The sequence below is a fragment of the Bipolaris maydis genome (genome assembly GCF_028858645.1).
Source record: "Bipolaris maydis strain C4 unplaced genomic scaffold PSV08scaffold_14, whole genome shotgun sequence".
Classification (NCBI taxonomy): domain Eukaryota; kingdom Fungi; phylum Ascomycota; class Dothideomycetes; order Pleosporales; family Pleosporaceae; genus Bipolaris; species Bipolaris maydis.
The window spans coordinates 712,729-738,836 of NW_027093870.1; the positions used below are offsets into that span (position 1 = coordinate 712,729).

The following is a 26,108-nucleotide window of genomic DNA, read 5'->3' on the forward strand; positions in this document are numbered from 1 at the left end:
GGATGGAATTGGGATCGACGCCTATATGGCCGAAGAGGCGACAGGGCTTTTGCAAGGTGCACAGCGTTAAAATGGCACGGCAATGGCGCAATGGCGTCACGCCTCAGCCATAATTGGCGCCGAGCGGGACTGGGGGTTAATTGTCGGGAGACCGGAGCGGCGATGAGAGGGTTTTTCTTTCAATCAGCTTGCGGGAGCCCTTTCGTTCATTGGCTGAAAGAACGGGATCCGAGAATTATCTTTCCTTAGAGGATGTGTATTATATTGAGGCTAGATGTTGGGTCTACCTTGTGAAAAAGGAGATGAATTGAATCTACCATGCAGAATGAAATGAGTAAACATTGTAAAAAAGAGATGAGTCTACTACCTGGCAAAAGCAGATGAGTATGCACAAAGTATATTTGATGCCTGCTCAATAGAATAAGCAATTTCCCAGAACCTGGCGAGCTGGGGAGGGATGCATTCGCCGACGTAGCAAAACATTGTGGTACCGGTAAGCCCATAGAAAACGCAGAAGTAATGCATGTCTTGCATGCAGACCATACTGCATTGGCAAGAGGTACCTCGTCGTCCAATGCATCAATATCTTGCAGCTGTCTCAACGCCAACTTCAAAGTATTCAGCTTTCCATACCACATACGGCCAAGGTGTAACGGAATACAAAGAATTGATGGTGCGTCACGTGACGAGCTGACAAGCTGACGAGCTTAGGGCCTGTTCGGTTCCGGCTCGTTTTCCGTTTGGTCATACTTGATCCAGACCCCATCAGGAGAGTCGGAGATGGCATCGTGTTCGGTACAACGGTTGTCGGAGCGCCATCATGTATACGGAGCTCCACTCCTCTAGTCCAGCGCTAACAGAAGAAGCCCTATGTTGTGCAGTTTTAACGCACCGCTTTCCCTTTTTCAGCAAGGAGAAGCTGGGCTCTTTGGCTAGAAGTAGGTCTCAAGACTTTCAGTAAGATTTCAAAACACAGTTGAAATGTTTAGTAACCAGGCCTCTCCATGTTCTATCCCGATCTGGATAAGCACAGCTGCAACGCTAACTGATATCCGCCAATCCAAAATGGTGGGTAAACGGAGATGGATAACAGAAGGGGGTAATCGAACAGGCTCTAAGATATCCAGCTGAGGGTATCGAAGCTAAAGTAAGAAAAAAGGGGGCTACAGTGGTTGGTGAACACAAGCCTGGGCGCCAGTCTCGGTGATGTCAACAACGCTGGGTTTAAAGATCAGCCCAATCTCAGTAAGAGCAAGACGACTTTTGGGACTGGAAACTCCAACCCATCGCCTAACTCGGGATTTAGATAAAGAGGCCACGACAGTGACCCATCCTTTCGCACTAGGTTCTTCATTTTATGAATTTTCAAATAGTCAATGTCCGTAGCGTGGTCCTATCATAAAACATAAAATGCAAAACTTACACTAACTTAATCACCTTTTGTAAGCCTCCAACCATTCTGCTGAGGTCTCAAACTTAATTCCAAGTCCTTCGCGCAAGTCAGCATCTCGCTCTGCCTGGCCATGGGCCCGCATCTCTGCCGAATCGCTTCATCCAACCCTCCAAAGAGTACGGCCAAACTCGAAGATTTCCACGTCCTTTTTCCATACTTGGCCTCACTACGGTATATCTTCCATACCGTCACGGCAAGAAAAACGCACGTCATGGCCACTATGCTGGCCGGAAAAGCGACCCAACTCCACCGCACTTGCACGCACGTTTCGGTCTGCATTGCATCGCCTTGGACAAAACCGGACTTCTCGCTCTTCTTCGAGTCGAGTAGTCGAATGGAAGCTGACATTGCTCTCGACAATCGCGCTGTGAAGGCTTCGACAGAGTCTAGATTCGTGGTACCATTGCGGTAAAGATTCTTGATCCAAAACTCACCATCGGACGCACTCGGGTTTCGAAGGCTGTATGCTAGTTTGAGTGTTTTTTGATCGAACCGATCGTCGAGGAAGGTCAAGAGGGCCCATTCAGTGTCTTGGTCCATGGCCCATATGCAGTCTTCTGGATACCACTGGAGCTCATCGGGGACGTCGGAATTATATCCATTGGCCCATAGAGTGTTATTAAAGACTCCAACTGGGGTCTTTATAGAGTAATTTGAACTGTATGTGCATGGCTCCCAAGTACCATTGCGTAAAGTTTTGGTAGATATGTGTAGGAAGGGATAGTTGAAGGAGCCTGGTGAGTTGGGACCCGATACTGGTTCTGCCGACAAAACGGTCTCTTTCAAATTGGATAGCTGGATGCTTGATTCGATAGTTTGAATAGACGGCCATAGACGGCATTCTGTGGCGAAAGGATGGACAACGTCTTTAAAGAAAACATTTGAAGTATTGGCGTGCGCCCAGTCCACAGTGAGGGTATGAACAGTGAAGCTAAAGAGGGTTGACTCTTCGGCACCTGAAGGCCAATACTCTGGGAATTGCAGTCTTTTATGGCCAGTCGATGTGGTTCGAAGTATTTGAGGAGTTATGTCAACTCCGACTCCCGTCGAGAAATTACCCAATCTGGGTATGTAGTATACTGACGACTGCTGAATGCGCCTCGTCTCGTTCGTAACATCCACGCAGGATGACTGCATAGCAAAGGTTTGGAAATTTGCATTCGATCCGGGTGCCGATGGGAAGGTGCAATTACCAGTAGAGCACTCATACTCAGTAACACTCTGCTCGCTGATGAGGCCAATATAAATCGCCGCAGCCATTTCAGGGCTGAGGACTGCTGTACCCCCACCAGTATGGAATCCTATCCCTATCATGTTCATTGCGCGGGGTATGCGCGCTACTGAGTTTGTGGAGACTTTCTGACAAGATATTGGGCGAAGAATTTGCTGAGTGAATGGATCTATAGCAAGCGCAAGAATTGTGATCCAGGAACCGAGGGCAGCGAGATGACTGTAATACTAATTAGAAAGATCCTTCATAACCTCACCACCTACATACCGACTTTGTAAGTGGAAGACAAGCAGCAGAGACCCCCAGGGTCCTCTGCTGGCACGGTCGAATTTATCGAAGTCAGTCAATGGCTTGATATCGGAGAACCATTGCCATTTTAGCTGACTTATCCCTGTCCACATGTACATGAGCAAACTGAAAAAGTCACTTTTTCCAGGTGCATACCTTCAGCGACTGGTAAAAGAATTGAAGCCTTAATCACCGCAGCGAGTACAGCGACCAATGCGTTGATGGAGATGTGAAGCGGCAGGTTCGTCCAGACGGAGCCGTCAAAATGGCGGAGGACCGATATGAGGCAGATTAACGCAATGATAGCTACGGCGCAACCAAGTGCTTCAGAGATCCAGCTGTCAGCCAAAGAGATGGCGATTTTCTTCAAGAGAGCATCGACTGAATCTTTCGATTTGGTTTGATTGCTAGCCTTCAAACCCGTATATTTTCGATTCGGATTGGATCCTGGATCTGTTTCCACTACTGACAGTACATTTGGCTCAATTTTCGTGGGGCACTTGTGGTTCGAACGCTCGTTAGGTTCTTCATACCATACTTGAGTACCGTCGCATGGTGCCTCTGCTGCTTGAGAAAGGATTTCAAAAGACCCCCGGTTTGGGGACTCTTTGGCGGGCATTGTTCACGATAATTTGGCACGAGGCTCAGTGAGTAGGATGTGCGAAAAATGTGTTGTTCTGAAATGCCACTGCTGCATGCTGTTTCTATGTATAGTCCGGTGTATGGCCCCCAACTTACAAATATAGGTCAGGCTGCGTTCGCCTACAGCGTTATCGCACAGTATACCGCCCTCGTAGCGCTTTCCACCGGCTGAATCCACTACAAAAGATAAGCGGGCTATCTAAATATCCTAATGTTACCTACCACGATATGAGACGCACACGGTGATAAGACACTTATGTACGAAGAACGCAGAACATTACCCTAAAGTCGGAGCTTCGTACCAATAAGTCATTAACTCGTCTTATAGTATTTACTTATTTCGATGCTAGCCTGTGACCGAGTTTCTCGCAATGTTATGAACACGTATGATATATATTACTTTTTCTGAAAAGTCAGGTCACACAAGGACGATATTGATTGGCATACAAGGAAATGTATCCATTGCTTTGCAGATCCTCTAAGAGTTCATTTTGTATTGGCAGACGACATGTTATGTTACAATTATAAAGCCGTACAACTACATACCTGACATATTCGTCAGCGTCAACTGTGGTGATTGTGATCGCATCGTATGATTACTGCTCATCTCCGAGAAAGAACATCCTGTGCACCCTCCTTCACCCTCTGTGCAGCATTGGCAACACTGTCCTTGCTAAGGGCGAAATGCGAGCCGAGACGTTCCTGCAATTACATCAATATCTTGGCGCCGTCCAAGTCACTTTGAAAAGCTTACCTGCTCAGCCCCCATGCCACTACCAGCCATCAACTTGGCCCTCTGCCGACCATCGTAGCCCAGACCATACCAGCTAGCATTCTTCTCTCCATTGGCGACCACGCTGCCTGCTGCCTGGACGGCCTTTACAGCATCAAAGCTGTGTAGAGCGGGGCTAAAGTGCGCGTTGTACCGGTCCTGCTCAGCACCATCACCCTGGTACTTGGCAGCCTCTCTGATGGCCCTGTAGCCTCGGTCGCCAATGCTGAGATGCGAGGCGTAGCGATCTTGTTCCGCACCCGAGCCGGCAGCATTGGCCGCGTTCTGGAGCTTATCGATGCCCTGTTCGACACCGCGCTTGATGGCGTCCGAGGAGAAGTGCTGGGCGTATCGGTCTTGCTCGGCAGCAGAACTCGACTTTGTTGTGACGTCGACGTTGACAGGATGCGTAGCCAGGACAGACTTCTCGTCGGAGCTAAACCAACCCATTGTGAAGTAGATTGAGATGAAGTGGGACGAACTAAAGGTTGCAGAGGTGTTATTTGTCAATTAAGAGCTGAAAGTGAGATTGCAAAGTAGTGAGAAAGAAGTGGACAAGAAAGAAGTGGACAAGAAAAAAGTCGTGTTATGTAGTATGGAGAGCTTCAGTTATGGAACGATGACGTAGGAACTAGCCAACTAGCGCGCATATCCTTGTCGCGTCCCTGATTGTCGCGGGGACTCACCACCAAGGTTCCGTGCATCTGGAATGCAGATGCATCAGCACGTGATATCATTACTTTAATGTGTCGCCATACGCTTGATATTCATATTTGACTTCATTCTATTTGGTTTTAAAACTTTGTGCTTGAACCTATAGACGAGGTTTATGACATTCACCTATCAAGTGTAGTGCAATAGCACTGCCATCACTCACCACCACGCAATCCACCATGCCTACTTATTATCATGCACTTCGTAAAGTTTTCAATGGGTGTCAATTGCTACTCCCGACATCATAACAATGTTCTTTCATCTACTAGTCGTGAATGCGATGTGAGGAGGGGGGGAAGCTGGGTGAATGTGGATTGACTGTGCGTTGAGCAAACGTGTTGCTGCCTACTCACTCACCTTCACTTTCATGCTTGCTTACATAAAACGAAATGGAAACTCATTCCGTTCTGCTATAAAGCATCTCCCACTATCCACATCTCATCATAGACCCATAACATCGTCACTGATTCATTTTTCATTCTATTGACTCCAAAATGGCTTGCGAGATTCAGAAAATCTGCGTTGTTTGTGGCAAGTCAGCTACCTCGAGGTGTCCCGACTGCAAGTCAGATACATACTCACGCTACTACTGCGGAAAATCTTGTCAGAAGACGGATTGGCCCAAGCACAAGGAAGCATGCCAGGGCACCCGTGATCAGCGCCTGGAGAAGAAACTTGAGCGGATCGCCGACATCTTGGAGCAAGTGTATTACGACTTCCGCAAAAACACGTGGGACACGTCCGTGGCGACGGTAATGGTCAGGGATGATTGCGTGGAAGTCTATCCGAATGATTCTGAAGAACGAAGTATGTTCGTCAAGTTTCCTGAGCATCTTGCCATAAACGAGCAGACGAGGAACGCAATCCTTTGTGCTGCTAGTTGCAACGAACCACTGGCGTATTTGAATGAGATGGTCATTGCTGTGTTTGAAGGTAAGTTGACGTCTGTACCATACTCAAAGCCACATGCTAACACAAGGCTCAAAGGAATGGATGTCAAGGTCGAAGAGTTCAAAGTCTTCATCCGCAAGATTCAGCGAAAGGTTGTATTTCGGTATGGCAGCGGACTGGCTTTGGATATGTCAGTATATGCCCATGAAACCCTCCGCATCACCGTGCCTGGACAGCAATGGATCATTGATATTACTGGTGCACAGCTTGGGGTTCGCAAAACGCTGTGGACTTGGAAAGATTACAAGAAAGAATATCACGCGAAACCTGAGATTGCATACCCGCTTGGTACAAACAAAGTTTTGATCAGGGCACTGAGCAGTACCCAGGGTCTTCAAGGCACGTGTCTAACGGTAAAACAGATGGCAGCTGACACTCTCAACACAGCCATTAGAGAATGGACTGACAATCACCAATCCATTGCAGCCATGATTCTCAAGGATGAGCATGGATACAAAGAAGCTAAGCTCAGCCTTCTCAACAGTATGGATGTTGCAGTCCGCTCTTTTGTTGAGACAAACAGATTCGAGACTGAGTTTCGAATCGCCAAGGAATATGATCGGAGGTACCCAGTCAGGGAATTACAGGAAATATCTGCTATCACCGAAGAATATAGCAAGGACCTTATTGAGAAATTTCTCACTAAGAAATCTAAGTGATTGGAACAGCCGATGATGATGGCAGTTTCCGTTGACGGAAAAACCACAGGGATTTCGGACCTCTACCAGTACTGCTGTTGCGACCTGCCGGCACTTGTTTCAAGTTTCCAATCTGGTTACTGAGGGGAGATGAATGCAAGGAAAAGGGCGAGACGGCGGTGGAATGGTCAAAATGCATACGATAGGCCAGGTCAGATGGAGTTAATCAAGGAACCTTCAGTCCACTGGCACAGCTTCAATAGCACTCATGTATTCAGACGAAACAAGATAGTATTTCAAACACATCATAATCAAACCACACAGCATTACACGATTATCAAATAGAAATAATGCCATGTCCATTCCACGTTATCCACGTGGCCATTGTAAAAATAAATTCCTATATATGTATATGTACAAAATAATGCTTGAAACCCGGTCGCGCATCTAGTGCTTCTTGGCCTTGATTCCCTTCAAGAAACCAGCATAGGCAGGCTTCTTGTTGTAGGACTCATCCCAGAGCAGGGCAGCGCCCTCACCAGCGAAAACGCCAGGGATCCACGAGTACAGGTCAGAAATACCCCAGACAGTCATACCAGTGCACTGCTTGACAGCAAGGCAGGACCTGGCAACGCGCTCGAAAGCATCGGCCTGGACCTGGAGCTTCTCGGGGGTGGCAGGGGTGTTCATGCGGAGATCGATCTCGGTGTAGGCGACCTTGACGCCGAGGTTGGCGGTGGCGCGGAGGGCAGCCTCGAGAGTGGCCTGGTCGGGGGCAGCGCCGGGGGCGGTGGGGGTGGGCTCGCTGGCGAGATGGGCCTGGTAGCCGACGCCATCAATGCGGATGCCGTAGGACTTGATGAGCTTGACGATACGGGCAGCACCCTGGGTCTTGTTGCCGTTGTACTCGAGGTTGTAGTCGTTGTAGTAGAGTTGGGCCTTGCCGCGGTACTGGTTGGCGAAGCGGAAGGCAATGGGCAGGAAGGCCTCGCCGATGGTGTTGTACCACACGGACTCGCGGTAGGTGCCGTCTTCGTTGAGGGCCTCGTTGACAACGTCCCAGCGGGTGCAGACGCTCTTGTAGCGCGTCATGACGGTCTTGATGTGGTTCTCCATGATGTCAATCAGCGTCTTGTTGTCGAAACCGCCGTTGGAGACCCAGGCAGGGAGCTGGGAGTGCCAGACAAGCGTGTGGCAGTGGACCTCGAACTCGTTCTTCTTGGCGTATGCGGCATAGCGGTCGGCATCCGCAAAGGTGAAGTTGTTACGAGATGGCTCGGTCGACTCCCACTTCATGCTGTTCTCAGGCGTGAAGGAGTTGAAGTCGGCATCCATAATCTCGTCCTCGCGGGTAGAGTTCCTGAGGGTCAGGGCAGTGCCAATGAAGTCCCTTCCGGCCTTCTCCATGGCCTTGTAAAGGCTATCACTGGGGCCAGGACGAACACTGAGGGTAGCGTAAGCGAAGGCGCCGGTGACTAGATTTGCTATGTTACTTACGGGCCGGCAACAGCAGAGCTGGCAAGAGCCAAGCTGGCGAGGATGCTAGAGAAATGCATGGTGTCTGATGCTGAGACTCTGTTTGATTCGAGCTGTCTGCCACAGTAGGTTGAAAAGTACAGCAGGTGTTCCTACATATATAGCATTCGACGGTTATTCTAGAATTCTAGCGTCTCCATGTTTAATCAATCCATCCGCCTCGGTGGTGCATCTTGACGCCAGCTGAGTAGTTTAACCGGGTCCTTGGCTCCTGCGTGTGCATATCTTCTAGGAATGTTCTTGGAATCTACCCCGTAGCGCCAAGTGCTAGCGGTTTGTGGAGATTCTCCAGACTAGTCCACAAATCAGCCGGCTTGGACCTCGGGAGCACTGGGCCAAGCTCCCGCTTCTGGGGTAGACTGTTGGGACGCCTGATTGAAGTGGGCATTCCTGGGGTATAGACTGAAGACGTGAAATGCAGGTCCCACTCGCTTGAGAGGCGGGCATGCAGAACGGGCTGCAGCGAATGCAGAAACTGGCCGGTTAATAGGATGTTTCCTGTCACCATTGCCCACCCGTTCATCCGATAGCACACATGTGCCTCATGACACTGGTTGTGGTTGTGGAGGCAAACGAGTAAGTGAGCACAGAACGTGTTTTTGCTGGGGATTGATCGCCAACCGTTCCAAGCATGATCCACATGCATAGCAATCTATCATGCAGTTGGCATGCATCAAATTGACACGTCCGGTTCCCCGGCTTACCAGGTTGGATTTCATACCATGTCTCTCCTACACTTCCCTCGCCACCATGGTGGTTATCGGTTGACTTCACACAGCCTCCATGACGACAGGAACCGCTGCGTGTGTTGGACGCGGTCGCGGAGCCACCATCGGCTCCCCGCTAGTAATTTAGCGTGCATAGCAACAATTCCACATCTAACCGCCAATCACAGCCACCCGCAATTACCCATTTAACCGTAACCACCACGCCGCGCGAACCTGACCGTCCTTGATAAACCCAACGTCGCTGCAATCACCGCACTCAAAAAGGAATACACTGCAAGAGTTCAGTGGCGAGAAGACCATAGCCAGAATCGATAGCGTTGAGCCTTTTTGCCATCGACTTGGACATCACCCGGGACTGTGTTGTTCTACACAATGCCTTCTACCAGTGCTTGCCCCACGACTTTCCTCATAGGACCTAGTCATCAACGCTTGGCCGTCTCCTCCCCCTATACGAGAACTTTGGCGTCAAATTCCAGCGGAGCTTCCCAGAATTTTCACCAGTTTGTCCTTGACAGCTTCGTCTGTCATGTACCTTGCAGTACCAACGGTTGGCAACGCAAATATTCTTTGCTCAATTCCCCAACCCGTTTACCTCACTTTGCTCTTTATGTAGCGGAACATTTTACATGCTGCTGCCGGTTTTCGTCTCGTCGATAGGGTTTTTGAGAACTATACCCTCAGGTGAGAAAATGTGTAGAGGTAAAAACGCTTACCAGCTCAACACCATTCTTGGTTTGGCACTACGTTGGACGATACAAAGCCCCGCCCTCTCCGCTCATGAACACTTCTATATGGTTTTTGAACGCACTAGGAATGCAGTTATGAGACATGTCTCTTTGGAAAGCCTCTTCAATGACTGGCACTTCGCCAAAACTCCCAAATGCAAAATTCAACAGCACTATCAAGTTATTTATGATACATTTAGGTCTCGATTGCTCCAAGCGTTCAATCTGGTAATCAGGTGTCGTGGCTCAATGACTTACCAAGGTTTAAACTTAGCCTGCAATCACCTAAGCGGTATCTCTTTCACGTGCCAACAGAGTCATGGTATACCAAATATAGAGCTATGAACGATCTTCCAGCCTGGTTGACAGCTCACAATCTCGCGTCCCACAATGTTCTTGAAAGACTGTGTGAAAAGGTTCGTATCAATCAGATCAACTGGGAAGACTGAAGATTGTTTGATGAACACGTAATACTCCAATCAAAGGAAAGCAGCATGAGTTGTCGACTCATTGTGGCAGCTTGAGAACGGATGGATATGCAATAGACTGATGCGCAGTTTGGAAGCAAGTACTATTGCGTCATCACTCTCCTTTGCATGTCGTAAGCGAATAGCCTTCCTACTCGTTTTGTAATACTTATTGCGAAAGATGCAATTCCTTATATCTCATGCGATGTTCACAGAATTTGAGTTGTTCCAGTGAGCAGTATATGTCTCAAGTAATTATTCGCATATGAGAAGGGAAAATTGAGTAAGGATTGGGAAACAGTGTCTAATGTAAACCACTCTTTCTTTGCTTTTCTTTCCTACACTTTTACGACATTGTATTCCGCCCGAACGCCGATAGTAGGCTTTGCAATCACACTTGTTACACCAATGACAATATATACCAAATTACGTATCAAAGTATCCGAAGACACTCAAGTATAAGTTTAGTGGTTCCGGTTATCAGCATCTTGATCAATGAGCGTCACCTAATCTCTACAAGTGCTGAGAGACGATGTTCATGCACGTGACATCGTCTTGGCACGGCGTTCACCTGTATCCCAGCAATGTAACCGGATTGGGCGCGCCAAGGTCGTGCGCACGGCCACCCGCCAGGAGATCAATCCGTACCGTTTCATCTGGACTGCCAACATCTTCAACCACAATGTCAATATACAATGCGCAATCCTGGAACGATTGAAAAGTCGCAATCGACAACGACCTATGTCAGCGCTCACATTGTCAAGCCACAATGAGCTCCCAAGTACCCATCCAGATAGCGCAACGCCCTGGATTTATACCGGTCCCCCGCCTTTACCACAACGATAATCAAGACAAGTCCACGGGATCAGCTGCTTCCTCTATTTCCGGGAAAAACTCAAACCGGAAAAGCTCTTTCAACCCGGCACGCACCTTCTATCACGACAACCACCATCAGCACGTACAACAACGTCATCCAAACTTGAAAAGAGACATGACTACCTATTACTGCTATGGAGAAGACGGCAAAGTCACTGCTACCAATCTGAATCCAAATGCTCCAGCATTCACACGTGGCCTCCAAGGAACCACCTCAGACCAGCAACATGGAGACATTGTTGGAGCCTATCTCGCACACCGTGCAATGGTTTACCCCGCACCAAATCCAGGAGAAACAAATCAGTATGGGAGCACCCCATATCAGCCATGGGGCCAGCCACTCGAGAACAGCACTACATCAGAACCCATGGAGCCAAGCCACTGGTCCAGCGACGAATATGAGTCATCTAGCTATCCAACTAGTTCACAAGCTGAGTCTATCAGTACTCTGGGCTATGCTGGATGGGCTTCCCACTCAGGTATAGCTCATCCCTACCCAAATCCGGAAGACATTCGTCATATGCACACATTGCACAGCCTATTGCCATATCTGCAACCGGAGAGAAAGTTGAACGCCCTACACGGGCCGGCAGTCGATATCATTGAGCAGGATACTGGAGTTGTGCTTGCCTACCAAGTTCCCAAGAAGCTGCTGGTTTTATTTCTTGGCCGGAGGGTTGTCAATAAGTACATCCGAACGGTACAGCGCCAAGATGGCAAGAGCTCGAGCGAACAGCCAACATACCAGGAAATGAACCTACCTCGTGGCAAAAGCAGCAAGGCCGCAATGAGGGTGTTGATTGCCTGGATGGCAAGGGCTTGCCAGTATCACACCATGGCTACTATGGAACAGATTCGCATTCCCAAGAAGACGTTTGTCGCATGCTCATTGGCTCAAACAATGGAGCTTCTTGGCCTCCACAAGGATGCTTTTCGAGTGAACAATTTCATCGCACAGACGCATTTTGTCCGCCCAATCTTTGCAGTCGAGCTGGAGGCCTTGTGGAACTGTCTTGGCGAAGAAAATCGATACGTCTACGCAGCTATCCGGGTTGTCGGTAATAGATTGCAGACACATGAAAACAATGATTCAAAAGCCGTTCCTGGTATTGACGCTGACATGTACGCTACGCTGAAGAGGTATCCACAGCTGGAAGCCCGTGTGCGCGATCCGGAGCTGAATGAACGGTACCATCCACACTTCAGCACGAACTGGACGAAAAGGTTGGGAGGCAGCGAACACAACAAGAGGATGGGTAGTTCTCCGGGTAGTCATGAGACAGTTCGCGACTACTGCCCAACTGAGGATGACCACAAAAGCCAGATACGGGATGTCGAGGACGTGGCAAACAGTCTTGAAAGCTTAAATATCGTTCCTGTTGATTCGAAGTCTCTGGCAGCCCATGCAGAGAGCGACGTTATGCCACATGATGGCAGTGAACCAACACAGTGGTAATCAAGCAGCTGGTGCGGCTTTAGCCATGTCTTTTTTCTCTTCATCAAGTTTATACGAGTTTTTTTAGGGGGGTTGTATGAAAGCGTTTTGTTTATCTAAATGCATCATCATGGGCGTTTTGATTCACGGCAGATATCCGTTGGGCTGGCGAGTTGAGCATAGCACGGCGCTGGGGGGTTTCTTGTATCCAAATGTCTCTTTGCATCACTTTACGATAGTATGGGAGCACGAATTGCAAGCTGGACATGAAACTACTTCCTTCTTTTGTGGAGATGGCTATACGTTGGCAGATGAGGAATCTATATTGAAGGGATGGTGTCTGAATGAGGTGTATCAACATGGTTTCAAGCATGAATATCTTACATTCAAATTCGATTTTTTGAGTATGCGATGTGCCGGTGATGTACATATGATCAATGGCTTTGTTACAACTCACCCCAATGTGAAAAAAAAAGGTACAGCATCATCACATCAATGATAAACTTGACCTATATTGAAGATCTTGGTCATGATTCAGTCAAGGAGTCACCAGGGGGGCTTTCATACCCTTCACAGTGAAGTATCAATGACTTATATCAGCACCAGCAATTCCGCTGAGAAACTCGCTTTCTTAGAGGATTGCACTGTGACCACTCAAAAGAAAAATCTCCAGTCCTCTAATAGGTCATTTCCATAACCAGTGAGCTTTCTGGTATGGCACATGGAAATTTAAACGATAAGTGTCCTCGCGGACAAACACATTGCCACCAACGATGTTCAGCACAGTGTCAGCCACCAAGTGACACCAAACCCGTACCAGATGCTTCTGGATCTCAACAATGGCTCCAGTATACACATACACAGTCTACTGGTGCTACATGCATCGCTCTGACCCCAAATAGCCAGCGCCATGGCGATCATGTCTCCTGCAGACAAAACATACCATATTGGGACGACTTCAACGGTATCATCTACGAGATACCTCACGGAAAGCCTCTCTCTCTGTTGAAGACGCCCTCGCAGCAGGCAGATGGAGGACGAAGTGCTGAGCCGCAAAACTCCTGTGCTGAAATTGTAGGAGACAGACCGCATGGGAAGAAAGATGTTAGTTATACAATACCAAGTCCCTCATATATTGCACAAGAGAGCATGCCTTACGGTGAGAATGAGAAGCCCTCGGACCTCGCGTCATGTGTCGATGCAGAGGAGACGCAGAGCAAAGGAAGTCTTTCAGGTTCGACGAAAGATGAGTTTTACGCCGGGGAATCAGTTGAAGGAACATCATACACCGAATAAGAACACATCAGTTCGCTACTAAGGCTGAAAAGCGAGCAAAATCCTGGAACTAGGTAATGGTATACGTCAGGGCTGCAGCAAAATCTAGTGTAGTCTATAACTATAGCAGAGAAATAAATATTCGTGGTTACCAGAGACCCTATGAATCGTGGAGGCTGACTACTGTTTCAGTCCTGGGAAGATGAACCAAACAATCCCCTAATCGGTGCTCGTAGTTCACGATGAAATGGCCGAGGTTCAACTGTTCAACTCCACATCTCCACACGGTCCGTGCGTGCGCTTCCCCGCAACGCGTCTTCCTGGCAAAGCACATCCACGACTGAGGCCAGGCCAATTATCAAGATGCTCACTCTCAAGCCCTTCCGCATGCTGCAAACCGCCAGATCACTCTCTCCTACCCGGGATTACACCAATCGCTGAAGAAACTCACCCCCAATACCGCCCGAATTCGTTTCTCTTCCCTCCACCCCAAACCACCATGTCGCAATCGCACGCGATGAACTTCTCCATTCCCGACGACCTAAAGCAATACCTCGCCGACCTCGACAAATTTATCGAGGAGAAGATAATGCCGTTACAACACAAAGAGGATAACAATCGGTTCTTCGATCACCGCCGCGAACACGCTCGAACAGATTGGGATAACGGTGGGCTGCCGCGCAAAGAATGGGAGGATCTATTAGCTGAATCCAGAAGACTGGCGGACGAAGCTGGGTTCTACCGGCTTTCACTGCCAAAACGATACGGCGGGCGAAGTAACGCCGACGGACGAGGAAGCAACCTCTGGATGGCTGTCATTCGAGAGCATCTTGCAGCAAAAGGGCTAGGGCTATTCAACGATCTTCAAAACGAGCACTCAGTGGTCGGAAACTTCCCGGACGTGGTTATGCTTATGAATTTCGGGAGCGAGCAACAGAAGAATGAGCTTATACCGCTGCGACTTGAGGGCAAGTTTAGGATGACGTTTGGGTTGACGGAACCGGGTCATGGGTCGGATGCTACGCATATGGCTACAAAGGGGAGGCCAGAGACGAGGAATGGAGTCAAGGGATGGTTGCTGAATGGGTATAAGAGGTGGCAGACGGGTATGCACAGTGCCACCCACTGCTCGATATTTGCGAGGACGTCGGGGAAAGATGGGGAGGTTAAGGGCATATCTTGCTTTATTGTACCTGTTGAGACGCCAGGTCTCAAAGCAGAGTCGTACGAATGGTGTGTATCTGACCTTCCGCTTTGCTTAAAACGCATACTAATCACCAACCGCAGGACATTGAATATGCCTACCGATCACGCGACTGTCTCAATCAAGGATGTATGGGTCCCTGAAACTGCCGCCTTGGGACCTATACACAACGGGCTGGGAGTTGCTCAAGCCTTTGTGCACGAGAACCGCATCCGACAAGCTGCTTCATCCCTAGGCGCAGCTGTATACTGCGTCCAGCAATCTGTCGAATATGCCAATGAACGCGCGCCTTTCGGAACGCCCCTCTCGCACAACCAGGGCATCCAGTTCCCACTTGTCGAACTTGCAACTCAGTGCGAAATGTTGCGCCAACTCATACGGAAAACTGCGTTGGAAATGGACTCCATGCCACACAACGAGATCGAAAAGAAGATTGGGGACAAAGTGTCCATGTGTAATTACTATGCGAATAGGTTGTGTACAGAGGCAGCCGACCGCGCGATTCAGGTCCATGGCGGCAATGGGTATTCGAGGCACTTTCCCTTTGAGCACATTTGGCGACATCATCGACGGTACAGGATTACCGAAGGGAGTGAGGAGATCCAGATGCGCAAGGTGGCCGCGTATCTATTCGGATTCGGTGGCAGGAAGAGTCTGGTAGATGCGACAAAGCCCGATTCGAAATTGTAGTTTGGCTGATCAAAGTTAATCGAAATTCCCGTGTTAATCGAGTATTGTCCAAATTGATTAAGACTGCTTTGATTTAAACGCATACACTCGTTCTTTTATTGATTCATTCATGCAACCCAGTTCCGAAGCCGCCGGTTCAACCCTGGCATTGCATCTTTCTCCGTGATCACAGGTAGCAAGATCACAATTACCAGAAACCAAACCGCAAATCCTAAGATCCACAGAAATGTCGACTGTAGAGTCGAGCTCTGCGGAGGCCTTGGCAGAGGCTTCGATTCTACTCTTCTTACAGCCCCGCGACTTGGTCTGCGCCCGGGAACTGGTGGAAGTGGCTTGGATGTTGCATCCTGGTGAGCCCATGTCACAGCTGCGAGACGATGATGCGTTGTTGAAGGCGTATTCGAAGCATATGGTTTTGGCGGTACGGGTGGTCCCTCTGAGTCTAAGAATGGTCTGCGGTTGCGTATTTGATGGGGTTCCATTGTTAGAGTGGGGAGTTGCTAGGTTGGTGGGGGAAAATGGGTATGGAAGTGATGTGAGTTTGAGGTTGGGGATACACAGATGTTGTTTATGTTGGTGATCTTGCGCTTTTCTTCTTGTGGACTAGCTAGGTTTGGGGCTCGGCTGGGGGGGTTGTCCTGTGCGATGAATGAGGTCTTCATTTTTGTCGGATTGGATGGTTTTTTTTATGAATAGGGTTTGGGTAGAAATTAAAGAAATGTGCGAGAGACAGGAGTGGAAGATGGAAATTGTGGTGGCCTAGTAAGAAGTTTGGTATAGTTTGCTCTTGTGTTTTCTCGACAATTTGTCGGTTTCCAGATTGAATGAATAGTTTATCAATGCATGTTTTAAGCAAAGTTTGCGTTTTGAGAGATAGGACGAATATGTTTTAAGCTGGCGCGGTTTTTGTGCTTTGACTCATTTTTAAGACTTCATGTTCAAATCTAGTATAGACACTGCTTTGTTATCAAGATAGAGTCTTGGTCTATTTTGCGTTAAATCTTATAGTTATGATCAACACATAAACGCACATATATACGTCTATATCACATCGCCATGAATGAGAAAGGTAATTCGGTTACTAAAGTACGGACACCGAGATGACTTATTCATGTTAACCGTGTCAGTATGATAGCAACGTCGTACTGTCTTTTTCTATAAGGAAAATGAAGGATTTGGGAAAATGAAAGTTCGAATCTGCAGCCTCGATCACAGTGCTGTCAAGATCCCCACCTGTCATTCACATTCACTGGTCTCCAATCACGTCACTAGCATCCTTTTCACCCACCACTGCTCGTCCTTGGATTAGTGAGAGGTCATATGTACGGCGTATGATATGGTCAGTTTGCAACTTGGTTTTCATGCTTTTGCCTCCCTGCTTCTATATCAGTCTCGCCAAAAGTACTAAACAACTACACAACTCAACTCAACTGTCCAACATGGATACTTTCGAAGACACATTGCCTCCTGCGCCTCCAGGCATTACACCAGAAGTCCTGACCAAAATTGAGGCGCTTTTCCGAAATACACACTTTCCTAGCATCTCAGGGCCCATTAATGAGCAAAAACACCAAGTTCCCGCAACGGATATCCCGGACACCCTCACAGATATCGTATATGAAGACCAGTCCATACGGGAAGAAATCAATGTTCCAATCAACGAGACGGGAGTTTTCATGGAGCACGATTCAAATAAGGAGCGAGAAGAGGAAGTAAGATTGAGGAAGCAGCGGCATCGAGTCAATGGCAAGGGAGCACGAAAGAAGCACACCCGAAGCACAGCAAAGTATGATTGCTCCATTCAGAGGATAGTCGCACGTATCGAATACCCCTCAAAGACCAGTCTGATTCACCTCCAATCTACTCCCTGTTCACCAGATACGATCGAGACGACAGAAAATCTTCCATTCAATATCTTCGCACTTTCCACACGAACCATCCACTGCGTCTCGAAGTACATAACACAATACCTTCCCTTTCCACTTTCTCTAGTTCGACTCCTGGTAAGCAATTACTTGAATGTTGATACCAAGTACAAAATGGACACCAGGACCGAAATCGAACTAATGAAGGTGGTTCGCGTTCTCGCATTTACAGGGGGAGAAGAGAATGGAGATATTGGATGTGTCGAGCCATTGGAGATACATGCGAGATACAAGCGAGTAAGGGAGATTATGAGGGAGAGTGGATATCAGGTTGATGAGGATCTGTATAGAAGACAGATCAAGAAGGCGCTGGGGAGGCTGAAGGAATAGGGGTTAGGATTTTCTGGAGAGGGATTGGAGGAGGGGAGGATGTGTACGGAATGATCCATTGATGGCCGTGCAGACCAGAAGGCTTTCTGTTACGTTCTTTGCATACTTGCATTGCCACGCTCTCTATAGGCATACCTGATGACTTTGAATAAAATCTACTCTATCAAAACTAGAGTGCAATGATATGAGAATGAACGTTACTATGGAAATGAAAACCAATGCCAAAAGGTTTAGTTGCTCAATCAGTCCGCGAAGAGCCACTCAGCTAATTGATTTTGATATAGTTATGTCTTTCATACTATATTTACCAATTTGACCTTCATGTATTGTCAATAGTAGGCCTGGCTTCATATGGCAGTGCGCATTTTCAGCAGTACAGTCTTCCTGCCAGAATAATGGTCTGTTGGCGACAGTGATGCAATTGGTGTCGGGCGTTGCCTAGCCCCTACCTCTGAATCTAACATGTTAATGTTTCTTTCTAATTGGCGTCATTCGCATCCAATACCTGTCTGGGGTAGCACCAAACTGCTAATGAATATTGGAGTCTTCAATTGCTACTCACTATCCCACCTGAACAGTCTCCACTCAACACCATGTAACAAGACTGTTACATAGCACTGATTGGTGTCGCTCACCAGCAACAACGACTTCACCGGTTTTTAGGCTCTTAGTCGCTAACCCGACCAGGCAATTACCACGCGAAGGCGTCAAGCACTGCTGACGGTAGTGTTATTGGCGTCGCTCGCGAGCGACACCCCGCACATGACCCTAGATACCCTCACCCCACAGCTGCTGAACACAACAATACGTACACATCTAGCACAACACCTGCTGTGGACAGTTCATTTGCCATATGAAGCGCCCGCATGCCATTGCCTCGATATGGAAGAGGCGGTAGATAAAGAGGCACATTGCCTTCCAACTACTGCTGGATACTGGCAAGGCTATTGGAAAGCCACGAGACTGCTTTCGCGCTTTCGTGAGGCAGACTGAAGGGCTGTTACTAATTCATTTGACCGACCTCCTCAACGAACGGTCGAGGGTTATTGGACTCGGAAGAAGCGCAAAGACACTTCCTGCATACACATCCTGCAGTTGCCTTGGATCTTGTTTTGGCCCCCAAATGCTGATGTCGTACCAAATCAGCCACTCAGCCTTGGATGGTACTGCGCCGCAACAACCTCGAAAAGATGCCTCTTGTAAACACCCGGCCTGAGGATGTAAGGCACATCCTCTACACCACAATCGCGAACATTGGAAAAGATATACCACAGCTCTTGGTCATTGAACCGCTAATCGTGCATCATGGCTCCGACATCAAAACAATTTAACGCCACTACAAGTAGTATGAGTCAAGAGCCTCGTACGAGGCTCCAAGTGCTAACCTATTCTACTAGGTCAACGCCTGTTTCGAGAGAACCATGTAAAGAAGCAGGCAACGCGTCGACGAGCCCAACGCGATGGACCTCTCCGACTTCAACTGCGATTCCTCACCGCGACTGATCCGTCGCATTTCAGGAATGACGAGACGAGACGTAGCGTGCGTTCTCACGCAATGTCATATCACCGGAATAAACCACGAAAAGAAGCTAGGCTACCTCAGGAATGCTCCGAGGTACCAGCCACAAAAGAATTTGCTGCCTTAGGACAACGCGTCGGGCGCAATGGCCGTGATCGTGAAGATGCACCTGGGAAACTGGAAGTTAGCCTGCAGCAGCAGCACGACGGAAATGAAACGAACCCAATTATACGTCGGCATGCTCACGACAGCATCACACTTGAACATATGCCACAATCTAACCGACAGCTGTCCGCCACACGCGCCCTGCTGACGCTGACTAGCCCCAAGGCCAATTCAGACGACTGTGACTCTGTTGAGAGTCAAGAAGAGCGCATACTACGTCTTTTCACGGCCAAAGTGACTACAATGTGCCAGATTGGAGATGGTGTTGATCCTTTTCGTGTGCTACCGAGCTTCAGAAATCCGGAGGTCAACTCACTTTTCCTCAAGCGTCATTGTAAGCATACATTTTCACGATTCATTCACCCAAAACCCGCACTTACTAACCCAATTAGGCATTCAGACATTTGCAAGTGATTCGTTCCACGTCAAATGGCTCCCTGTCATGCTTTCTGATCGCGAAGTTATGCTTAGTTCTGCAATCCTAGCTTCCGTTTGGCTAGACATACACGCAAATATTCCAGGCGAAAGCAAGCAAACCACCATGCTCAAGGACGAGATCATCGGTATGATTAAGCAGCGGCTGCTACAGAACAGCACTCCTTCGTCAGATTCAACAATCATGGTCGTGCTTCACTTACTCATGGGTGAGATATCAGGCTCCAATGAAAAGGCGCTTCGTGTACACGAGCGGGGCATTGCATATCTACTTCAGCATCGTGGTGGGCTACAATCTTTGGGCAACGAAATCTTGGCAGAGACATGCACTGCGTGAGCAAACCTTCTCACTGATCGACGTTGTGCTAACCTCGCATGCTAGGGTCTGCTATCACGGTGATTTGATCTGCGAAGCCGAACCTCTACCTGATCTCGCCACTGATCTACCAGTCGTAAACCCGGCAACTATTGACGGTGTTGAAATACCTGAGTCTCCTCTATTTTGCCCTAGAACAGACTTTACGACGATTGCTAGCGACTTGCATTGCTCGACTTCGACGCGTGACTTACTTCGAGACATGCGGGACTTGACCGATCTCTTCATTTCCCAAGAAGCAGCATCTGAGACTGTTCGCGATACTTGCACGCCAGATGCGGCCTTCTGGGAACAGCGCGACGCTGAGTACTGCAGTAGAGTCACTACAATACGCAGGCGCTTGACTAGTCTCTCCTCAGCACATGTTCCAGACCTCCCCACTTCCAATGACTGGATTTTCGAGGCCTGCCGTATTACCGCGCTCATCTATACCGCTTCCATCATATCACATCTACCATTCTCTACTGTTGCCGACCCATGCCGAAACCCGCTTGTGGCAGAGTCGGAAGCGTTCAACTGTCTGGGATCCGGCGCGAGCCATCTCAACACACACTTGAGCGAAGCATTGTTCAAAACACTAAGCCGTACTGCTGTTGCGGATGTATGGGATAAGATGTCTGGTGTTTTGTACTGGGTAAGTACCGTTGGCGCTGCAGCAGCTCGTTCGTATGCTGGAGATGATATAAATGCTAGATGGGTCCGACGGTATCTCGTGATTTACTCGACACGCACAATGGTCAAGCTGGTATTTGATCATGCAAAGCCCATCGTGGTGTCACAGAAGAAACTCCTCAAGGTACAGCAGCTCATCAGCAGACACAATGGTCGTGACGTGGAGAAGGTCACTTAGATCTCACCGCCAGTCATAAGGCTGAGGAATCGTCGGTATACTTGGCTCTCCGATAACGTTGATGTCCTTTCAACATGAGACAGAATGACTAGTGCATAAACGCAAGGGTCGCAGTCAGCACTGGGGCAATTGTAGCGCTTATTTTTTATTTTTTTATTTAGCCTAGGCATGAGGTCCTCCTAATAATGTGCTCGAATATTGATAATCTCATAAAGAAAATAGGGCTGTACGATAGGCTTTATCAAATTACAGTTGTTGAGCAAAATGATGTTATCTTATACGTCCGTACATGAGCGACTTCCATTACCGAGCGAATTTTCTACGTGGTAGCGTATCGTCGGCCCGTATTGCCCGTATTATCGAAGCGAGACATTTATCACGAGCGATTACTTCTTTCCCCATGTCTTTTTCTGTCTCAGGTCAGCGGGTTATACGGACATGTTCGGATCATGTATGGCGCGGTCACGTTGCTTCATTGCCACGTGAAGTTGCGCGGGGATTCGGATTTAGCACCATCCGCTCCGTCCGACTCGTCACACCCTTTATCCCCGATACACGGGACACACGGTGGGCCACTGCGGATCTCCATAGTGACAAAAAACCTGAGTTCTGTCTAGCCACGAACCAATCCGTTTGCATTTGTGGCTTTGCATAAGCTGCTCTGTGTTGGCGGGCTTCCTTACTTGGGCATACCAGGACTGCCTTGAAGGAACCATGTTAATAATCTTCTTCTGGAATTTTCGCGTGACCAGTTCTGGCGCCACATAGTACTGTGTACTACTTGAAAAATTTAACAACGGGATGATACTGTACCTGCTCCAACTGACCGCCTCCACGGGTTTGCAAGGGTTTGGTCGGAAAACGCCTACTTTGGGAGCCGATGCAGATCTTTGTTGGTCCGTTTCGTCCGCTGCTCCGCGTCACGACAGCCAGCGTGCAAACCGGTCAAGTCAGAAGTCCCAGAAAAGCTAGTTCTTTGAAGGATCACATGTGGCGCGAATGCACTGTGGCTAAAATGCTTGTCTAGAGCTTAATTTCGAGCAAAGCCTTGAGGCATTTTGAAAAAGACTCAGATGAGTACCTTTGTCAAGACGCGCGCATGTGGTCCAAAAAGTGTTCATCGTAAGCTTTGTAAGATTTCTAACACAGAAAAAGCAACTTTGAAACAGATGGCTTGCTTTGGGGATGCCTTGAAGCGCCCAGCGCCCTGTCTTGAAGCTGGTGACCTCGCATCCCCTTCCCTCTGGACAAATCAAGCGACCACGCAAGGGCAATGTGCATTGATAGTCAAACCCCCGATCCATCTGGATGACGCTGGCGGCTGCTAACTCGTCCGAAATTATGACACGGGGGTGGCTTACTTACGACTTCCCTGAATTCCGATTGGCAATGTAGGCACACTTTGCTCGGCTAGGCAAGGGTCTACCTGCATGATACACTACCGACTCACAATGAAAAGCATCTGTATAAAACTTCAGCGCCCGCATGAAAGGGGTCCAAGAGAGGAATGTTGTCTTAGGAAACAATCGCTTACTAACCTTTTCTCTATCACCATGGTTCTCGTCACCCGCTTCTGGCTACCTAAGCACCCCAAACACGATGCGAGTCAAGAAGACAAACTCACCACAGACAAAAAGCCTGTACAGCAAACCCAAGTCACGCCAATATCGATTTCTCTGAAGCGACTATTTCTACCAAAGCAAGATTCAGCAAAGGGTCCATGGGTTCCAAATATCTCGGCCGTTGTCAAAGCTGCAGATGAGGGTCTGATTTCTTCCGCACTATTCACAAGTCTCCAAGAAGAAGACGGACAAATACCGCTCACCGCTCTATACCAAGCATTTGAAAAGGAGATCCGCGCTCGTTATCCCCTCGAAAGATATCCGTACGCTACAGATGTAGCCAAAGGCCATGCCCTGACGAGGAAGCCTTCCGGAGCCCTTGGCCGATCTAAATCGGTATCGGGGACTTCACGGTCAGAGGCCAGCCTGAAAATGCAGAGGAAAAGTATGGACCTGTCCATGACAGAACTGGGACGGGCTAGAAGTCTTGTTGTAAAGAAGTGGTCGTCGCCTCTGGTATCGATGCGTAACGGACTACCAAGTGATGGAAGCCGTCAAACCGGGAAAAAGACATGGGCCAAAGACGGACAGAAAGCAAAAGTTGAAAAAGGCCGGACAGTCATAACCATCACACCCGCCGAACTCACTGCCCTTGCCATCATGCTCGGGAGCGAACCGAAGCACAATGTCGACAAGACAGTTTTGGTCTCAGAGACGGGCGCCTACAACATCTCCATAGTCCCCATGAAAGCAGGCGGATCAAAGTACCACATCACCCTCCAGCAAACCAAGCGCAACAAATGTCAATGGCACGCCCAAGACTCTGGCGTCTCCCCACTCTTCGCAAAGCACCTCGCTGCCGGCTCCCTCCCTTTTACCCAAGACGCCCAAAACACCCACAGCATCCTCATCACGCCCTCAACCCTCGAAGCCATCCAAGCAGGCTCCCCCCTCACCTCCCACGCCAACCCAACCCCAACAAAGCAAACCACCCTACTCTCCTCCCTCCCCTCCTCTCTGCCCCCAAAATTCTACCTCCTCACCCCCTCAAACTCCCTCCAACCCCCCACCACGCTCCTCAACGCCATTGCCGCCTTGCCCTTCTCCCGGGGTCTCGCCCCTCTCGCCTCAACCCCCCTTATAAAAACAATCTCCTTCATCGCCACCGGCGGCATCGCACCAGGCAAACTGCTCCCCCGCCTCGAAGCCCTCGTCGCCAAACTCCACCACCACTCCCCACACCTCTCCCTCTTCGGCGCCCTCTACGAGCAGCGAAACGCAAAATCACTACACCGTGAGCGCGAGCGCCTGCGCCGCCTCGGCGTCGACCCCACGACTCCGGATTCGCGGGCTGATAAGGCGGCGAGGATGTCGCGCTATGTGGCGCTGCTGGAGCGCTTGATGGCACTGGTGCCGGATGCGAAGCCCAGTGAGGTGCTGAAGAAAGTTGAGGAAGGGGTCAGGAGTGAGATTGCGGATGCGTATGCTAGGGCTACGGGTAGTATGTCTAGGTCTGGCTCTACTACGTCTGCCTCTGCCACTGCTACTACGGCACCCGCTGCGCAGCCGGCTGCGCAGCTTGCGGTGCCAGCAGCCAAATCTGAAAACCCGGACCGACGGCTACGGCGGCTGTCCAATCGCTTGAGCTTCGTCTCGCGTGCTTCGACGGGGTCGAGTGCGAGTTTCGGGTCTGACGATGGTGTTGGAGGGGATCTGGGCAAGCAACTTGAGCGTGTGCTCAAGGCTGAGTTGCCGTTGGATGTACGCACTGTGGCGTTTGTGGCGCGCATGGTGATTGTCGCATGGACTTTGAGTGTGGATAGTGTGGCTTTTGAAGCTGAAAACGGAGAGAGCGAAGATGGGGAGTACAAGATTCCTGATTTCACTGGCTGGGATAGGATCACCATGTCGTAAAGAAAAACCTCATTTGTTGTTGTTTTCTTTATCTCTTTTGTGTTACTACTACTAAGATACCATTCATACCCTATTTTTGCTCCTTTTTCCTTTGGGAAGGCGGGTGGGAATATTGTCACTACAAACATCGGTAGTTAACTGGAATATCATCGCTTCCAAACCTAGAATATACTACTAGGCCCCATCATCATCATCATCATCATCACTACGCCTAGAGCATTCCACATACGTATCAATTTGTCACAGATCTCTCTCCCTCCCCTTTGTCCTCGTATCCAAAATGCCAATCTCTAATTTTCTCTTTTTTTTTCGTCCGCACAATTTGTCCGCCTCTTCACGCTCCTGAAATCTACGCGGGATCTTGATACAGACAAGAAAACAATGACAAGATGGACAAGACTACACACGGGACCCGGATATACAGGTGTCCCGCAAGTTCCGGCTGACCCGGGATTATCAGCAAAGTTTCGGTAAAGAGGGTTGCTGAGGTTTCCGGGGTTCTTGTTCAAGATGTAACAGGACACGAAAGCAAAGAAGAAGAAAAGTCGGGAGATCAATGCGTGATCTCATGTAATATGTAGGTAGTGATATTACGTATTAAACTACATACGGCAATATATTACTAACGTCCATCCCTACGTGCCGGGACGCACGGTGTAACGGGACACTTTTTCTTCTGGACCCTCGGACTATCCGCAACATACTTATATATAGACAATCGCAATGCGCATCTACTCTATAGCTCTTGCTCTCCTAGTACATCGTCCTCCGATACTAAAAAGCGTGTTGTTGGCCGTACTATCGCTCGTTCTATTAATGCTGTCGACTAACTCTCCTCTAACACCCCCTACTCCTCTGCGATAGTATATTTCTGCAAATAGCTTAGTAGGCTAGAAAGGAAGCTAGAATAGCAAGAATTAAGAATATAGTCTTAAAAAGTCGATTTAGAGAAATAAGTGTACATTCTAGTAGTTTCTCCGCATTGATAGCAAGATCGTAAAAACGCATTCTCTAGGACGTGCGCTATTAGTAGCACTTAGCATGTAGACAGCATATAGTAGCGTGCTTAGATATCGCCGTACGCTATTGTAACAAATTAAACCCTATGCATATACTTGTAGTAGTTATCTGGTAAGAATAGCTATAGCGTATGCTTGTAGCTTTCTAGAAGCCTCTACGGCTAGATGCTCAGTCTCGCTATTGCAGCACGACCTTAACCGCCGCCATTTGCGCTGCCTAAAGACGCCGGTACCGTCGCTCTACTAAGAAATAATACCCTAGCACTGTGCTTATATCGGCCGTCCTCCAGCTGATAATCATTTAGGGATTTCTTTCAAGTTAGTGTTACTTCTCCGCGAAGGTTTATCCCTCCAAGGCGGATATTAGATAACTCAGCATTGAACACAA

General features: G+C 48.7%; 11 protein-coding genes across 11 annotated transcripts; 7 read left to right on the plus strand and 4 right to left on the minus strand.

The window, feature by feature from the left end:
* Positions 1-1,429: 1,429 nt before the first annotated feature.
* PSV08DRAFT_373964 (uncharacterized protein) lies at positions 1,430-3,591 on the minus strand (the record flags this gene model as incomplete). The annotated part of the gene is made up of 3 exons (XM_014225199.1): positions 1,430-2,903; positions 2,952-3,075; positions 3,129-3,591. The coding sequence occupies 3 exons, from the start codon at positions 3,589-3,591 to the stop codon at positions 1,430-1,432; spliced, it is 2,061 nt and encodes a 686-aa protein (XP_014080674.1).
* A 461-nt stretch (positions 3,592-4,052) lies between these two features.
* Positions 4,053-4,953, minus strand: PSV08DRAFT_404791 (uncharacterized protein). Its single transcript, XM_014225200.1, has 2 exons — positions 4,369-4,953; positions 4,053-4,316 (listed from the first exon to the last, which is right to left on the minus strand). Exons 1-2 carry the CDS (start codon positions 4,834-4,836, stop codon positions 4,218-4,220), a joined length of 567 nt encoding a protein of 188 aa, XP_014080675.1. The 5' UTR covers positions 4,837-4,953; the 3' UTR covers positions 4,053-4,217.
* A 600-nt stretch (positions 4,954-5,553) lies between these two features.
* Positions 5,554-6,710, plus strand: PSV08DRAFT_365387 (uncharacterized protein; the record flags this gene model as incomplete). The annotated part of the gene is made up of 2 exons (XM_066093095.1): positions 5,554-6,033; positions 6,088-6,710. Exons 1-2 carry the CDS (start codon positions 5,595-5,597, stop codon positions 6,708-6,710), a joined length of 1,062 nt encoding a protein of 353 aa, XP_065948216.1. The 5' UTR covers positions 5,554-5,594.
* Positions 6,711-7,038: 328 nt separating this feature from the next.
* Positions 7,039-8,286, minus strand: PSV08DRAFT_14637 (glycoside hydrolase). Its single transcript, XM_014225202.2, has 2 exons — positions 8,187-8,286; positions 7,039-8,133 (listed from the first exon to the last, which is right to left on the minus strand). Exons 1-2 carry the CDS (start codon positions 8,243-8,245, stop codon positions 7,137-7,139), a joined length of 1,056 nt encoding a protein of 351 aa, XP_014080677.1. The 5' UTR covers positions 8,246-8,286; the 3' UTR covers positions 7,039-7,136.
* A 2,528-nt stretch (positions 8,287-10,814) lies between these two features.
* PSV08DRAFT_365388 (uncharacterized protein) lies at positions 10,815-12,591 on the plus strand. The gene has a single exon (XM_014225203.2). It carries the CDS (start codon positions 10,915-10,917, stop codon positions 12,475-12,477), a length of 1,563 nt encoding a protein of 520 aa, XP_014080678.2. The 5' UTR covers positions 10,815-10,914; the 3' UTR covers positions 12,478-12,591.
* A 704-nt stretch (positions 12,592-13,295) lies between these two features.
* PSV08DRAFT_355553 (uncharacterized protein) lies at positions 13,296-13,752 on the plus strand (the record flags this gene model as incomplete). Its single annotated transcript, XM_066092919.1, has 2 exons — positions 13,296-13,327; positions 13,359-13,752. 2 exons carry the CDS (start codon positions 13,296-13,298, stop codon positions 13,750-13,752), a joined length of 426 nt encoding a protein of 141 aa, XP_065948217.1.
* Positions 13,753-14,061: 309 nt separating this feature from the next.
* Positions 14,062-15,744, plus strand: PSV08DRAFT_404794 (acyl-CoA dehydrogenase/oxidase). The gene is made up of 2 exons (XM_014225205.2): positions 14,062-14,964; positions 15,019-15,744. Exons 1-2 carry the CDS (start codon positions 14,231-14,233, stop codon positions 15,623-15,625), a joined length of 1,341 nt encoding a protein of 446 aa, XP_014080680.2. The 5' UTR covers positions 14,062-14,230; the 3' UTR covers positions 15,626-15,744.
* Positions 15,733-16,107, minus strand: PSV08DRAFT_251106 (uncharacterized protein; the record flags this gene model as incomplete). The annotated part of the gene is made up of 1 exon (XM_014225206.1): positions 15,733-16,107. One exon carries the CDS (start codon positions 16,105-16,107, stop codon positions 15,733-15,735), a length of 375 nt encoding a protein of 124 aa, XP_014080681.1.
* A 957-nt stretch (positions 16,108-17,064) lies between these two features.
* PSV08DRAFT_365390 (uncharacterized protein) lies at positions 17,065-17,880 on the plus strand (the record flags this gene model as incomplete). The annotated part of the gene is made up of 1 exon (XM_014225207.1): positions 17,065-17,880. The coding sequence occupies one exon, from the start codon at positions 17,065-17,067 to the stop codon at positions 17,878-17,880; it is 816 nt and encodes a 271-aa protein (XP_014080682.1).
* Positions 17,881-19,111: 1,231 nt separating this feature from the next.
* PSV08DRAFT_14641 (uncharacterized protein) lies at positions 19,112-21,466 on the plus strand. The gene is made up of 4 exons (XM_014225208.2): positions 19,112-19,225; positions 19,278-19,898; positions 19,957-20,332; positions 20,382-21,466. Exons 1-4 carry the CDS (start codon positions 19,186-19,188, stop codon positions 21,223-21,225), a joined length of 1,881 nt encoding a protein of 626 aa, XP_014080683.1. The 5' UTR covers positions 19,112-19,185; the 3' UTR covers positions 21,226-21,466.
* Positions 21,467-22,778: 1,312 nt separating this feature from the next.
* Positions 22,779-26,025, plus strand: PSV08DRAFT_229666 (uncharacterized protein; the record flags this gene model as incomplete). Its single annotated transcript, XM_014225209.1, has 2 exons — positions 22,779-24,697; positions 25,983-26,025. The coding sequence occupies 2 exons, from the start codon at positions 22,779-22,781 to the stop codon at positions 26,023-26,025; spliced, it is 1,962 nt and encodes a 653-aa protein (XP_014080684.1).
* Between the last annotated feature and the right edge of the window lie 83 nt (positions 26,026-26,108).